The 14,829-nt window shown below is 49.3% G+C and overlaps 1 protein-coding gene across 3 annotated transcripts in view; it reads right to left on the bottom strand.

Annotated features, from left to right (window-relative positions):
- The window catches only part of Asic1 (acid sensing ion channel subunit 1), a 32,328-nt gene that overhangs the window by 8,023 nt on the left and 9,476 nt on the right, over positions 1 to 14,829 (bottom strand). Inside the window, exon 1 of one of the 3 annotated variants that reach the window (XM_045153708.1) lies at positions 4,713 to 5,387. The exons of the other annotated variants lie outside the window; for them this stretch is intronic. Within the exon in view, the coding sequence (XP_045009643.1) occupies positions 4,713 to 5,372 (660 nt within the window). The 5' untranslated portion in view covers positions 5,373 to 5,387. Of the gene's footprint in view, positions 1 to 4,712; positions 5,388 to 14,829 lie in introns of those variants that run through there. 3 annotated transcript variants of the gene reach the window in all.

Here is a 14,829-nt window from a genome sequence, read left to right as displayed (position 1 = left end):
GTCAGGAGTGGTTCCTTCTATGCAGCTCATTGGCCATTTGCTACCTTCTCCGCCGTTCTTTCCCTTTCCCACCATTCTTTGTTTTCTTTTTTCTTGAGTCAGGATCTCACTCTGTAGCCCAGGCTGTCCTGAATTCACTATGTACACCAGGTCGGCCTTGAACTCATGATGATCCACTGCCTCTGCCTCCCAAGTTCTTTGATAACTCGCATGAGCCACCACGTCTGGCTTGCTTTCTTTGCTCTGTTCTGTGTGTGCAAAGCTGAGCATTGTGTCTATGGGCCCCAAGCTCCTTGGTCACCTAGATGGGTTTCTGGTTGGGCTCGATCAGTGAGCACCCCAAGAAAGGGACCAGAAGTAGGAGGAGAAAGTAGGATCTGATTCTTCCCCACTGCTTGCCCCTCTGTAACTCTGGCAGTGGCGTAGACCCTCCATGATGACCACCAGCAGTGCCCGGAGGCCCCCCTTCCTGCTCCTTCAGTGTGGCACTGGTCACAATTTCCCACTATTGATGGCTGCCTCAGCTCCCCTCATTGGCTTCATTAATCGTGCCCACAGCTCTGGAAATACTCGCGCTGTTAAAGTCGTTTCAACCAAACTACTAAGTGGCAATCTTTTTCTTTCCAGGACCCTAACATGTACACCTCCATCACCGTGATACTATCACTGCCAGGTCTTTGAGGGCTTCTGAAACAGATCTCTTCTGAATTTCACCAGTGGCACTTTCTAGCCTGCTCTCCCCAAAACCTTCCCCCAAGCCCGAGCCCCTCAGAGGTAAGGTTTGTTTTTTCTTCCATCCATCATGCCCATCATTTTTCCAATATCACTAGGACCTGAGAGTAGTCTCAGATGCCATGCCAGGGACCAAGCCCACTCAAGCACAGCACCTAGTCTCCCATTACTCGGGAATGAGCACTGATCCCGTAAGAGAGCTCTGAGGGTCTCAGAAGAAACCTTGGCCCTGGCTGCCTCCCAGTCTTCTCCCACTCCATACCCCAGCTCAGCTCTTATCACAGTCCTCACTGCACAGCTGGGGGAAGGGCGAATCAATTCTCCCTGGTCCTTTCCCCTCAAATGGATTGGGTATGCTTTTTTTTTTGGTTTTTCGAGGTAGGGTCTCACTCTAGCCCAGGCTGACCTGGAATTCACTGTGGAGTCTCAGGGTGGCCTCAAACTCACCGTGATCCTCTTACCTCTGCCTCCTGAGAGCTGGGATTAAAGGCGTGTGCCATCACGCCCGGCTGGGTATGCTTTTTAAAAAATATTTTATTTTTGGGGCTGGAGAGATGGCTTAGCAGTTAAGACATTTGCCTGCAAAGCCAAAGGATACCGGCTTGATTCTCCAGGACCCACATAAGCCAGATGCACAAGGTGGCACATGCATCTGGAGTTCGTTTGCAGTGGCTATAGGCCCTGGTGTGCCCATTCTCTCTCTCTCTCTCTCTCTGCCTCTTTTTCTCTCTCAAATAAATAAATAAAATGTATTTTAAAAATATTTTTTAATTTTTTAATTATTTATTTGAGAGAAGGAGAGAGAGAGAATGGGCATGCCAGGACCTCAAGCCACTGCAAACTCCAGACGCCCACCTTCTGCATCGGGCTTATGTGTGTACTGGGGAATCAAACCTGGGTCCTCAGCCTTCGCAGGCACTCACCTTAACTGCTAAGCCATCTTGCCAGCCCAAGGTATCCTTTTGCTACCACTGGCTGGTAAAAATGTCCTAAAAGTGAATCACAAGGTCAGTACGGACACAACCTGGGGAAGGGGAGGGGGACAAGAATGTTTCAGACTGGAACAGAGCCACACAGTGTGTGTGGGGGGGAGGGATCCCTGGGGAAAAAAGCCCCCTGGGAGCCAGGCATGGTGCACACACCTGTAATTCTACCACTTGGGAGGTGGAGGCAGGAGGATCAAGGTCCTCCTCAGCTGCACAGCAAGTTCAAGTACAGCCTGGGCTGCATGAGAGCCTGTCTCAGGAAAAGAGAAATCCTGGAGCTGGGCGTGGTGGCGCACGCCTTTAATCCCAGCGTTTGGGAGGCAGAGGTAGGAGGATTGCCATGAGTGTGAGGCCACCCTGAGACTCCATAGTGAGTTCCAGGTCAGCCTGGGCTAGGCTAGACAGAGACCCTACCTCGAAAAACCAAAGATGAAAGTAAGAAAGAAACCCTAGGGTCACCAACCTCTTCCTCTTGGAAGCTCTGTCCCTGTTGCTGTCACAAGCCTTCTCTAGGGAGTGCTGAACCAAGATCACCCATGTCTTTACAACCAGGCCCCTCCAAATCTCCATTCCCTCCCCGAAGTCCACTTACCCTATCCCATGAACCACTCTGGGGCTCCTGCTTTCATCCTGGCAGCCTTAACTGCTATGGAGGCAAAACTTCCCAGGAAGGAAGGGACAGTCCCCAGCCCCAGCTGCTAGGCCATCTTCCAATCATTCCAGGTAGAGGAGTTTTGCCCAGCAGGCTGTGGCAGGCTGTGCCCAGATGTTTCTCATGCTGCCTGCCCATGGGCTGTGAATGCAGCACCCAGAAGGGCCTGGAAGGCACATCTGGTAACACGTAGGGGGACCTGATTCCTTTGCTTTAGAGATGCCTTGTATGGGCTGTTAATTCTTTTTTTGATTGTTTGTTTTCTGTTTTGTTTTTCGAGGTAGGGTCTCACTGTAGCCTAGGCTAACCTGTAATTCACTATGTAGTCTCAGGATGGCCTTGAGCTCTCAGCGATCCTCCTACCTCTGCCAACCGAGTGCTGGGATTAATGGCCTGCGCCACCACGCCTACCTTTGGGCTGTTAATTCTTATGAATGAACATCCAACTCTTTGCCACTGTCCCCTTTCCAAGACAGTCTCCTCACTCCGATTCCAGGAAGAAAGCATGCACCTCTCTCCCATTTTGTGGGCACAGGCTCCAGGTTGGACACCCAGAATCTTTCCTTCCATCTGGGGATGAGAGGGAGTCCAGACCACTGAGGTAGTTTGGGAGTCCCAGTTTTGCCAGGCCCTAAGAGCGAGGCTGCTGAGCAGTGATCGCTGCTGCCACCTCGTGGTTCGAGGTGAGAAGTGTCCGCTCTACCCTCTGCCTTTGTCAGATGGTCCTTTATCTCCCTCCTAGCTTCCCTGAAGCCCAGTGACCAGGTCGCTGTATGTCTACAGTCATTTCAGATCACTGGGATGACTACCTGTGTGCTCCTACATGGCGGGGCAGGGAGGGCTGGGAGTGTGGGGAGGAAAGGCCAGGCACCTGCGGTTTGCAGGCGGAGGAGGGAAGAGTTAGGCCCCACTGGGAGCTGAGCTGTGGGATGGCGGGTGGCTCCTCATCAAGGAAGTCCCAACACTGCTTGGTGAAAGGACCATGGGTAGGGGGCGGGCTGAGGAAATGACTTAGCAGTTAAGGAGTTTGCCTGTGAAGCCAAAGGACCCTGGTTCGATTCTCCAGGACCCACATAAACCAGTTGCACAATGGGGTGCATGCATCTCGAGTTTGTTTGCAGTGGCTAGAGGCCTTGGTGCACCCATCCTTTCTATGTGCCTCATCTCCTCTCTCTCAAATAAATAAAATATTAAAAAATATTTTAAAAATTTTTTAAAGAGACCATGGGAAGCCAGGCATGGTGACACAAGCCTTTAATCCTAACACTCACAGGCAGAGGTAGGAGGGTCACTGTGAGTTTGATGCCAGTCTGGGAGTACAAAGTGAGGTCCAGGTCAGCCTGGGCTAGAGTGAGTCCCTACCTAAAAAATAAATAAATAAAAAGTAAAGACCATGGAGTAAAGGTGCCTTTCTAGAAAGAAGGTCCTCAAGAGTGGGAGAAGGGAGATTGATTTAGAGGAGACATAAACCCACAGACCCCTCCCTCTCTCTCTCTCTCTCTCACACACACACACACACACACACACACACACACACACATCTGGTAGATGATGAGCTTCCACAGGAAAGGGAAAGGAGACAAAGTCAGAATGCAGGGAAGTCCCGCCCCTGCTGTGGGGTCTGCTGACCACCCGTGTGGTGGGGTGGAGGGAGATGGGGGCTGTCCTCACCCTCCACCACTTCTCTACGACCCCTTCTGTTCTCCCAGAGACCAGGTGGCTCTTGCCTACCACCGCTCCAGGGGTGACAGTCAACACCTGGCCGGGCCTAGCCTCCTGACCACAGATCAGAGCTTGGCCTCCCAGCCAGAGCAAGGTCTTGGGGCCTTGTTGGACCCACGAGGAGCTCTAAGTAAGGGAAGGTGAGGCTGAAGGACACTTATAAAGACACCAGGGACGGGCTGGAGAGATGGCTTAGCGGTTAAGCGCTTGCCTGTGAAGCCTAAGGACCCCGGTTCGAGGCTCGGTTCCCCAGGTCCCACGTTAGCCAGATGCACAAGGGGGGCGCACGCGTCTGGAGTTCGTTTGCAGAGGCTGGAAGCCCTGGCGCGCCCATTCTCTCTCTCTCTCTCCCTCTATCTGTCTTTCTCTCTGTGTCTGTTGCTCTCAATTAAATAAAAATTAAAAAAAAAAAGATTCCATTTGAAAAAAAAAAAAAAAGACACCAGGGCTTCAGGAAGGGCACATTTCAAGATAGTACCAGGAAGAGCAGCACAATTGTGAATCTGGACCCTGGGCTCCCCAAGTGAGCTCTGACCCAGGTGGGGGCGCAGCACAGTTACCAGTCCAAGTTCCAAGGCAGAGATTCTTGGGGTGCTGTGCAAGGTACGGTCCTCACTCACCACTGAGAAGTTGTGAGGGCCACAGGGCCCCCCACAGTAGGAACAATAGAGCAGCATGTCCTCCAGCCGGTGGCAGGAGCGATTGTAGAAACGGTGCAGATTAAAGGGCTCCCCGGAAAAAGCCTCTGGCCCAGGTGGAGCAAGGGGCACCCCAGGATCATCACTTTCGTCCAGCCCCAGCATGGGAGCCAGGTAGAGCAAGTCAGGATAGCTGAGCTGGGATAGCCGTATAGCATTGGTGTTGCAGAAGGTGACCGCTGGGAAGACCAGCTCTGTGGTGGCCACTTCATCTAGCAGAGTCACGTGCGGGTAGCTGAGGTAATAAGCAACGCGGTCCCCTACCTGGCACAGGAAGGCACCCAGTGCTATGACAAAGGCCACTGCCCATAGGGCCTGCCTTGGCCCCGGACCCCCTTCCACAAAGACATGGCTGGCACCATGGAGGGTACAGCTATTGGCAAAGGCCACCAAGTCCATAGGAGAATCCGTCTCATTGTTGTCTTTCCTTAATGTCTCCTTTTCCTTCTCTTCCTCCTCCTCTTCTGATTCTGAGAAGTCCCCCTGCTGCTGGTGGTGGTGGGGACCCCAAATATCTCCCAAGGACCCTGGAGCGTCCTCTCCAGAGCAGAGCGACACCGAGCAGAAGATCTGGATGGGCATCTTCGCCAGGGGCTTGGCAGGAGGCAAGAGGAAGATGCCAGGAGGAATGGAGATGTGATCTCGGGTAGAATCCGCCACAGCCAGCCACCCGGTCCTTGAGCCAGGTCTCCACGACCCAGCTGGCTGTCTTTCCTCACCAGAGCCTCGGTGGCAGTGTGGCAGAGCCGGGGCGGGGCATGGAGAGGAGGACCAGTCTGCTCTCCTTGGCAGGGAGGGCGGTGTCTGTCCTGATAAATAATTGATGGCAGTGGGAAAGGAGGCTGACGGAGAGGAGGGGAGCTGGGGCCCTTCTTCTGACACTGGCTTCGGAAGCATGCAGAAGATTTAGGTAGAGTAGAAACCCTGAGGAAACCTACGGCTGGGGCTGCTGGTCCTCCCCCCAGGTAAGGTGACCCCCAGCAAAGTCCTTTGATCTCACTGCCAGGATGACCTCAGCTGGCAACAGTCCTCACCCTCCCCCAGGACACACATGCATGCTCTCACACTCCAATTTGTTCGATTTCTCATCCCAGTTCAGGCCTCCTCACTTATTCTCAGCTGGTCAAGATCAGGCTGTGGGATATCCAAGCCCCTACTCTCTCGGATACCTCATTCCTCTCATCCCATAATCCCCCCCCCCCAGATGTTTCATTAACCCCATGTCTTTCCATCCACCCTCGGTCCCATAGTTCCTCAAATTATTCCTTTGATACTAAATTATTTGTTATCCCTTGAGCCCCCAATTTCACTGTACTCATTCTCTTGAGCCCCGAGTTCCCTCAGTTAGGCCCTTGCCCTCTTTCTCCCCTTTCTAGGTCTATTTTAGGTCAGCATCTCCCAAGCTCATTACATTTAGGTCCCAGTCTCTTGCCCCACCCTCTTTTGTGGCTTGTGGGTCAGCCCAGGTTCCATTAGCTGAGATCACTCCCTGACCACAGCCTCGTTTCTGACCAATTCCTGGAACTCGGAGAGAGACCCTATCTCATGAAGCTGAAAAGCTTGCTGGCAGATCACCATTATTCCCTCCGCCGCTTGCCAACCCCCAACACTCAAAGGATGGGTTCAGGGGGTTCTCTAGTAAGTGGAAGAAATGGGTATCAGTTCAGAAACAGAGGGTCCTAGGGCAGGTAAGAGTATTGGGAGCCCCTCTTCCTTGCAGAATCCTAGCCCATCAGTCTCTGAGGTTCCCTTGGGCTTTAATATATCATTCCCCTGCCCCCAGGCGCCTGGTCCCTCTGAATGCTCAATTACTCAGGGCCACTGGTTGAGGAACTTGAGCCACCAGCCAAGTCTCCAGGGCCAAGAAGGTGACCTAAGAGAGCAGAAGAGGGGAGGGAGGGAAGGATAGCAGATTAACTCTTCCACAGCAGGGCCAGAAGAAAAGCAGTGATGGGCTAGGCAAGTCTATCTGGAACTTCTCATGCCTTAATCACCATAAAGCCCCGAGATATTCCCCACCTCCCTTTCTCCTTTGCAAGGGAGACCTTGGGGTGTTTTGAGATGAAAGGTAAGGTGCCAGGCTTTAGAAGAACAAACTACTGTGCAACCTTTGGCCTCAGCTTTATTGCCAGGGACATACAGGCCCCAGAAGAAGAGGAGGGCCTTGAGGTCTGGCCTCTCTCCAGCAGTACATTGCCCTCAGGATCACCTCAAACTCTTCTGTCTGAACAACAGCCTCCCAACTGGACTGTGCTTCTTGCCAGCCTCTCTCTGCCTTCAGTCCACATGATGCAGATCCTGCCCATTTTCCTGTTTACAGGCCTTCTTTCACTCTCCCAGTGCCTCCAATAAAACTCACTACCTGAGACGGGCCTACAAAGCCAAAGCCATTTACCCCACAGCCTCACTTTCATCACTGCCCCAAGCCAACACCCACCTACCAAGAGCCTCTCCATGCACACTAGGTGCCTCCGTAGTCCCAGGATTTCCCTGGTCTCCATCCAGACATCTCCTATGCATTTTTCTCACCTCTTTTAAGAGATGGGGTCTTGCCATGCTGCTCAGGCTGGCCCTGCACCCCTGGACTCGAACCATCTTCCAAGCAGCTGGGATCACAGGCCCAAGCATCCATGCTCAGCTTCTTACTACTTTTTTGAGAATCTGTTCACGTGTTCTTTCTTCCAAGAAGCCTTCCCTGATCCTACAGGGCACAGTGCCCTCCCAGGACATGGATTAAAGGGACCTCTGCTCGAGGCCTTTCGGGTGTGAGTGGTGACCAGTAGCTCGTTGAAGGCCCGGCCTTTGAGCAAATTAGGATCTAGAGGCCACATGCCTAGGAGAAGGAAGTGAGAAAGATCAAGGGCCAGCAGGGATGAGGAGAGAGATTTGTTGGCCTCTGTCTTCTCCCATCTGAATTCATAGATTGTTCTTCTGCCACTACCCTGTGGCCATCTTCCTGCCTGCCAGACATCAGGCCTCCTGTGCTGCACCTAAGCAGAGAATTCCAGCCTTGGCCTGTGGGGTGCTGGCAGAGGCTGAGACAGTAGCTGCCCATGCATCGGTTGATCACTAGAGGGCACCATCTCTCTTTCAGACATTCTAGAAAGGGAATGCAGCTTGGTCTCTCAGAAAAGGGGAAGGCTAAGACAGGGGAAGTCTGGCTTGATGATGTCATCAGAGAGGAGGTCATGAAGAGGCAGAGGGGCTTTGGAAGTCAGTGAGTTAGTTATAACTCTTCCTCACACACACCAAGACTCACTTCGAACTTCTCACATAGTTCTTACATTCTACACACGCGCGCGCGCGCGCGCACACACACACACACACACACACACACACACACACATTTGCACTTCCTTCCTCCTCCATCCCTTGTATCCTCATTCCTGTAAGTCCCCCCTCACCTTTATCTTGTTCATATAGACAAATTCAAAGTTTTCCCATAATGAAGGAGGTGCCCGCAGGCCCGCAGGCTGAAGCACACACAGAGGTCCCTGAAGAGAGAAGTGGCTAAGGGCACACAAATACACTCACTTCTGGGCTCTTAGGCTGGGGATGTAACTCTGTTGGTAGAGTGCTTGCCTCACATGCACAAGGCCACAAGGCCCTGGGTTCGATACCCAGCACCACTGAAACCACGTTTGGCAGAGCATGCCTATAATTCCAGCATTTGGGAGGTAGAAGCAGGAAGATAAGATTCAAGGTCATTTCCAACTGCACATCTAGTTCAAGGTCAACCAGGGCTTCATTGGGGAATCAGTAAAGTTTCCTGAAGAAGTGATATATGAGTTGCAATCTAAAGTATAAGAAATAGAACAATTCTCTCTCTCTCTCTCTCTCTCTCTCTCTCTCTCTCTCTCTTTCAATTTCTCTAGAACAGTGTGTGTAAAGGTCCTGAAGGGAGATAGCTGAGAGGAGGCAGATGTGGTTGGAAAGGGAAGAAAAAGACAAGGAAGACTCAGGTCTCTCACAGTCTTGAAAGCTAAGGGTTCTGGCCCAACAGCAAAGGCCAACTCTCCCATGCAAGTATATTAACAAGCAATCACAGCTTGGGTTTGGCTGAGTGTATTGGTGTATACCACTAATCCCAGCACTTGGGAGTCTGAGGCAGGAAAACCAGGTATTCAAGGCTACCCTTGACTACGTAGTGAATTTAAGGCCTAACCTAGGTTATATAAGATCCGTCTCAAAAAAAGAAGAAAAGAAAGAAAGAGAGAAAAGAAAAGGAAAGAAAGAAAAAGAAAAACAACAAGCTAGTTAGGTGTGATAGCGCACCCCTTTAATCCCAGCACTTGGGAGGCAGAGGCAGAGGCAGGAGGATCACTGTGAGTTCGAGGCCACCCTGAGACGACATATTGAATTCCAGGTCAGCCTAAGCTAGAGTGAGACCCTACCTTGGAAAAAACAACAACTAGAAGACAAGCTGAGTCTTGGAAGGAAGGGCTGCTCTGCTCTGGCTACAGAGTGGAGGCCAGAGGAGCTTCTAGAAGTTCAGGAAGACATGTCAGGAGCCATCCAAGTCGTCCTGGGGAGAGCCAGTGGCAGGGTGGCGCAGGTCAGAGGAGGAGGCAAAGTTGCTGTTCCTTTCAGTCAGGGAAGGCGAGGGGAGACATTGAGGGCTGGTTTCTGGTCTGGATAACTGGGTGACCGCACTCATTAGAGGGTGAGAGGATGAGCTTGGTTCTGAACATGCTGCTTTGGAGGAGCCTTAAGGACATCCAAGTAGAGATGTTAAGTGGAAAATTGGCCATTGGGGCGGACGCTAGGAGGAGAGAGCTGGCCCGAGACACAGATTTGGCAGTTGTCAGTGTGTAAATGGTAATTGAAGTCATGAGTGGAGATGCAACTGCCCAAGAATAGAATTTAAAGTTAAAAAAAGATAGAAAGAAAAGAAAAGAGGCCTGATTTGGCAGTATCCACTAAAGCTAAATAGAATTCTACCTTATGACTTAGCCACAGCTCCTAGTTATATATCCAAAGGAAATGAGCGCATGTGTCAACCAAAACCCATGAACAAGAATGTTCATGGTAGCTTTATTCATAAATAGCCCCAAACTGGTGACAACCCAAATGTCTAGCAATACAGCATGGGTAAATAAATTGTGCTATATTAATATAATGACATACACAGTGCTTCAAAAGAAGCAACTATGGGGCCCAGCATGGTGGCACATGCTTTTAGTTCCAACACTTGGGTGGCCTGGAACTACAGATTGATTTCCAGGTCAGCCTTGGCTACAGTAAGACTCTATCTCAGAAGAAAAAAAAGCAACTATGGCTACATACAACAATATGTTAGTCTCATAGGCAGTCATGGACTAGAAATGGACAGAGGCTGTACATCACTCTAAGAAGTTTAGGAAGAGCTGAAACTTTACTGATCAAAAAGTGGAAGGCTCTTGTGGGGTGATACTGAGCTGAAGGAACTTTCTAGGGTATTATGAATGTTGTATGTTGGGCTGGAAGGATGGCTTAGCAGTTAAGGTGCTTACCTGCAAAGCCAAAGGACCCAGGCTTAATTTCCCAGTACCCATGTAAGCCAGATGCACAAGGTGGCACATGCTTCTGGAGTTTGTTTGCAGTGGCTGAAGTCCCTGGCATGCTCATTCTCTCTCTCTCAAATAAATAAAATAAATAAATAAATTTAAAAGAAAGAAATGTTGTATGTCAATGTAAATATATGCCGCTATGATATATAGCCATCACATTGTAGGATATACCAGCATAAAAATTTTTCAAGCTGTGCCTTTAAATTATACCCTTATAGTTGAAAAGAATAAAATTGAACCTTGAGCCAGGTGTGGTGGCGCACGCCTTTCATCCCAGCACTCAGGAGGCAGAGATAGGAGGATCACCGTGAGTTCGAGGCCACCCTGAGACTACAGAATGAATTACAGGTCAGCCTGGGCTAGAGTGAGATCCTACCTCAAAAAACTAAAAAAAAAAAAAAAAAAAAAATTAACATTGAATACAGACAAATAATGCTTGCTGGCAAAGTAAAAAAGAATGAACTGGCAGAGACAGGCAGGCATGAGTGGCTAAACACAGGAGGCAAGCCAAGACTTGGTGGTCAGGAAGGAGAATGGCTCTGAAAGGGACAGAGCAATTCTCTCTTTGTTATTTAATGCAGTGCTGGGGATCAAACCCAGGGCCTTCCGTATGCTAGGCACTGAGCTTTATCTCTAGCCCCTCAGGGTTACTTTTGGTTTTCTTATTGTTCTGTTCTTTTGAAAAAAATATTTATTTATTTATATATTTTTTATATTTATTATGTATTTATATATTTAGAGGCAGAGAGAGAGAGAGAGAGACAGAGACAGAGGCAGACACACACAGAGAATGGGCATGCTAGGGCCTCCAGCCAGTGCAAATGAACTCCAGACACATGTGCCACCTTGTGCATCTGGCTTTATGTGGGTACCGGGGAATTGAACCCAGGTCCTTAGCCTTCACAGGTAAGTACCTTAATAGCTAAGCCATCTCTCCAACCCAGGATTTTTTGTTTGTTTGTTTTTCGAGGTAAAGTCTTACTCTAGCTTGCGCTAACCTAGAATTCACTTTGTAGTCTCAGGGCTGCCTCGAATTCACAGTGATCCTCCTACCTCTGCCTCTCCAGTACTGTGATTAAAGACGTGCACTACCATGCCTGGCCTGTTTGTTTTTGAGGCAGGTCACTCTCTCTCTCTCTCTCTCTCTCTCTCTAGCCCAGGCTGACCTGGAACACACTCTGTAGTCCCAGGCTAACCTCAAACTCACAGTAATCCTTTTACTTCAGCCTCCCGAGTGCTGGGGCCAAAGTATATGCTCCATTATGCCTGGCTTGTTTCTTGTTTTCTTTTTCTTTCTTTCTTTCTTTTTTTTCTTTTTTCTTTTTTTAGGTTTTTCTAGGTAGGGTTTCACTCTAGTTCAGGCTGACCTGGAATTCACTCGGTAATCTCAGGGTGGCCTTGAACTTATGGCGGTCCTCCTACCTTTGCCTCCCAAGTCCCAAGTGCTGGGATTAAAGGCATGCACCATCACACACAGTTTATGTTTCATTTTTATGTTAGTCCAAAGCCTGATACATAGTCAGTGCTCAATACATGGCAGCTGTTATTTTAAGTATTAATAAATTTAATGAGCTTGGGTGCTGTGTGTTGCTCAGAGTGGTCTCCAAGTCCTGTGCTAAAGTAATCATCCTGCCTCAGCCACCCAAGTATGTGTGGCACAGTGCCTAGCTTAGATATTCATTTTTAATTTATTTTTAGTCATTTTTTCTTTTTTTAAAAAGTGTTTTTTTTGTTGTTCATTTTAAAAAATTTATTTATTTGAGAGTGGTAGAGAGAGAAAGAGGCAGAGAGAGAGAGAGAATGGGCATGCCAGGGCCTCCAGCCACTGCAAATGAACTCCAGACGTGTGCGCCCCTTTGTGCATCTGGCTAATGTGGGTCCTGGAGAATCGAGCCTCGAACTGGGGTCCTTAGGTTTCACAGGCAAGCGCTTAACTGCTAAGCCATCTCTTCAGGCCTTTTTTTGTTTTTTTCGAGGTAGGGTCTCACTCTAGTCCAGGCTGACCTGGAATTCACTATGTAGTCTCAGGGTGGCCTTGAACTCATGGCGATCCTCCTACCTCTGCCTCCAGAGTGCTGGGACCAAAGGCATGCCCCACCAGCCCAGCAGGTATTTATTTTAAGTGGGAGCATACTGAATATGTTTCAATGTCAATGGCACAGCTGCACTTGAGACAGGCTGTAAAGGAGGAAGAGGTGGCATCAGTAGGATAAAGTTCTTAGAAAAGGGAAAAGGAGATCAGACAGAAAAAGGATGTTGAGGCTTCTTTATCTTAGATAAGATGATGTTCCCTTCCTTATGTTGGAACCTGGAGGGAGATGAGATATTGTCTGAAGCTCTATTTTCTCATTGAAGTAGGAGGCAAGGTCATTTGCAGAGGGTGAAAAGAGCCAGGAAAGGCAAAATGGACAAGTTTGCAGTAGTCACCGTGGGGAGTAAGCTGACCAGTACAACGCAGTGGAGTGGCCAGGCAGCATGGGAGGCCCATTTAAGCATGTGAGCATGAATGCCATGCGATGCCTCACAGCTGTGGTGGGTGACTGCCTGTGGTAGAGTGTGTCTGCTCTAGTTCCACCCTGGAGAAAGCCAGGATGGGTTCATCCAAGGTTTGGGCCTGGCCAGATGGTATACTTAAAAGTCAATGGAGGGGGGAGACTGGAGAGATGGCTGAGCGGTTAAGCACTTGCCTGTGAAGCCTAAGGACCCCGGTTCAAGGCTCGATTCCGCAGGACCCACATAAGCCGGATGCACAAGGGGGCGCACATGTCTGGAGTTTGTTGGCTGGAGGCCCTGGTGTGCCCATTCTCTCTCTCTCTCTCTCATATAAATAAATATTAAAAAAAAAATAAATGGGGGAGGGGGCTGGAGAGAGGGTTTAGCGGTTAAGGCATTTGCCTGCAAAGCCAAAGGACCTTGGTTCGATATCCCAGGACCCACATAAGCCAGATGCACAAGGTGGCACATGCATCTGGAGTTCGTTTGCAGTGATTGAAGGCCCTGGTGCGCCCATTCTTTCTCTCTTTCTCTGCTTCTTTTTCTCTCTCTCTCTCAAATTAATTAATTAACTAATTAATTAATTAATTAATTAAAGTTGATGGGAGAGCCAGGCATGGTGGCGCATGCCTTTAATCACAGTACTCGGGAGGCAGAGGTAGGATGAGCGCCATGAGTTCAAGGCCACCCCGAGACTACATAGTGAATTCCAGGTCAACCTGGGCTAGAGTGAGACCCTACTTCAGAAAAAAAAGAAGTCAGTGGGGGTTGGAGAGATTGCTTAGTGGTTAAAGCACTGTAAAGCCTAAGAACCCATGTTCGATTGCCCAGTACCAATGTAAGCCAGATATACAAAGTGGTGCATTCGTCTGGAGTTCATTTGCAGTGGCTAGAGGTCCTGGTATACCCATTCTCTCTCTCAAATCAATTATAAATAAAATACTAAAAAGTCCAAACAATGGGCTGCCAGATGTGGTGGCGCACGCCTTTAATCCTAGCACTCAGGAGGCAGAAGTAGGAGAATCACCATGAGCTCAAGGCTACCCTGAGACTACATAGTGAATTCCAGGTCAGCCTGGGCTAGAGTGAGACCCTACCTCAAAAAAAAAAAAAAAAAGGTCAAGTGGCATTCAAAGACTAGGCATACTCAGTTGAGAGCAGGATTCCTAGGGTCTCCTCTATACCATTTCTTTCTCTTTCTGCCTCACTGTTCTTCTCCATGGAGCATTTGTAGCTGGGGATTCCAGAGCAAGCTCATCCACTACACACATTTCTGTTCCTCGAGCCAACCTGGACTCAGTGTCTCACACTAGTCCAGGCTGACCTGGAATTCACTATGTAGTCTCAGGTGGCCTTGAACTCATGATGATCTGAAATCAGAGCCCACAAGTTTTCATGATGTAACAGTTAATGGTCTGGACTCTGAAATCAGGGCTCCCACTCTGTCATTTACAGATTGTGTGATTTCAGGTAAGTCACATAAAGTCCACAAGCCTCAGTTTCCCCACATTTCTGATGACGATATTAACCCTCTTTCTACCTTCCTCAATTATGAGGCTCACATGAACCAAAGTAAAGGGAATTTATAAATCTCAAAGCAAGACTGAAACAGATGATTCATTTTGCTGGTGTGTGCTCTGCATGTCTCTTATGGTTAGTCCACACAAAAGCTCCCCCCTCCATGGCAGGGTGTCATGGTGTACACCTTTAATCCCAGCACTTGACTCGGAAGGCAGAGGTAGGAGGATCACCTGGGACTATGGAATGAATTCCAGGTCGGCCTGGGCTAGAGAGAAACACTACCTTGAAAAAAATAAACAAATAACCTCCCTCCCAGAGCAAATACAGAACCACATGTGCCCATGCACATCCACTTTACACCTGAGTCTACATCTCCATTCTGCCCCAGGCATGGAGAGGGAAGTGCCCATGTACCTGGGGGTGCATGCACAGGAGTCCTTGCTCCCCAGGAGCACACGTGCAATGAGTATGTTGGG

The sequence above is a fragment of the Jaculus jaculus genome, chromosome 6 (genome assembly GCF_020740685.1).
Source record: "Jaculus jaculus isolate mJacJac1 chromosome 6, mJacJac1.mat.Y.cur, whole genome shotgun sequence".
In the NCBI taxonomy this organism is placed as follows: Eukaryota; Metazoa; Chordata; class Mammalia; order Rodentia; family Dipodidae; genus Jaculus; species Jaculus jaculus.
Note: the sequence above shows the minus strand (reverse complement) of the source record. Positions and strands in the feature narration are given on the sequence as shown.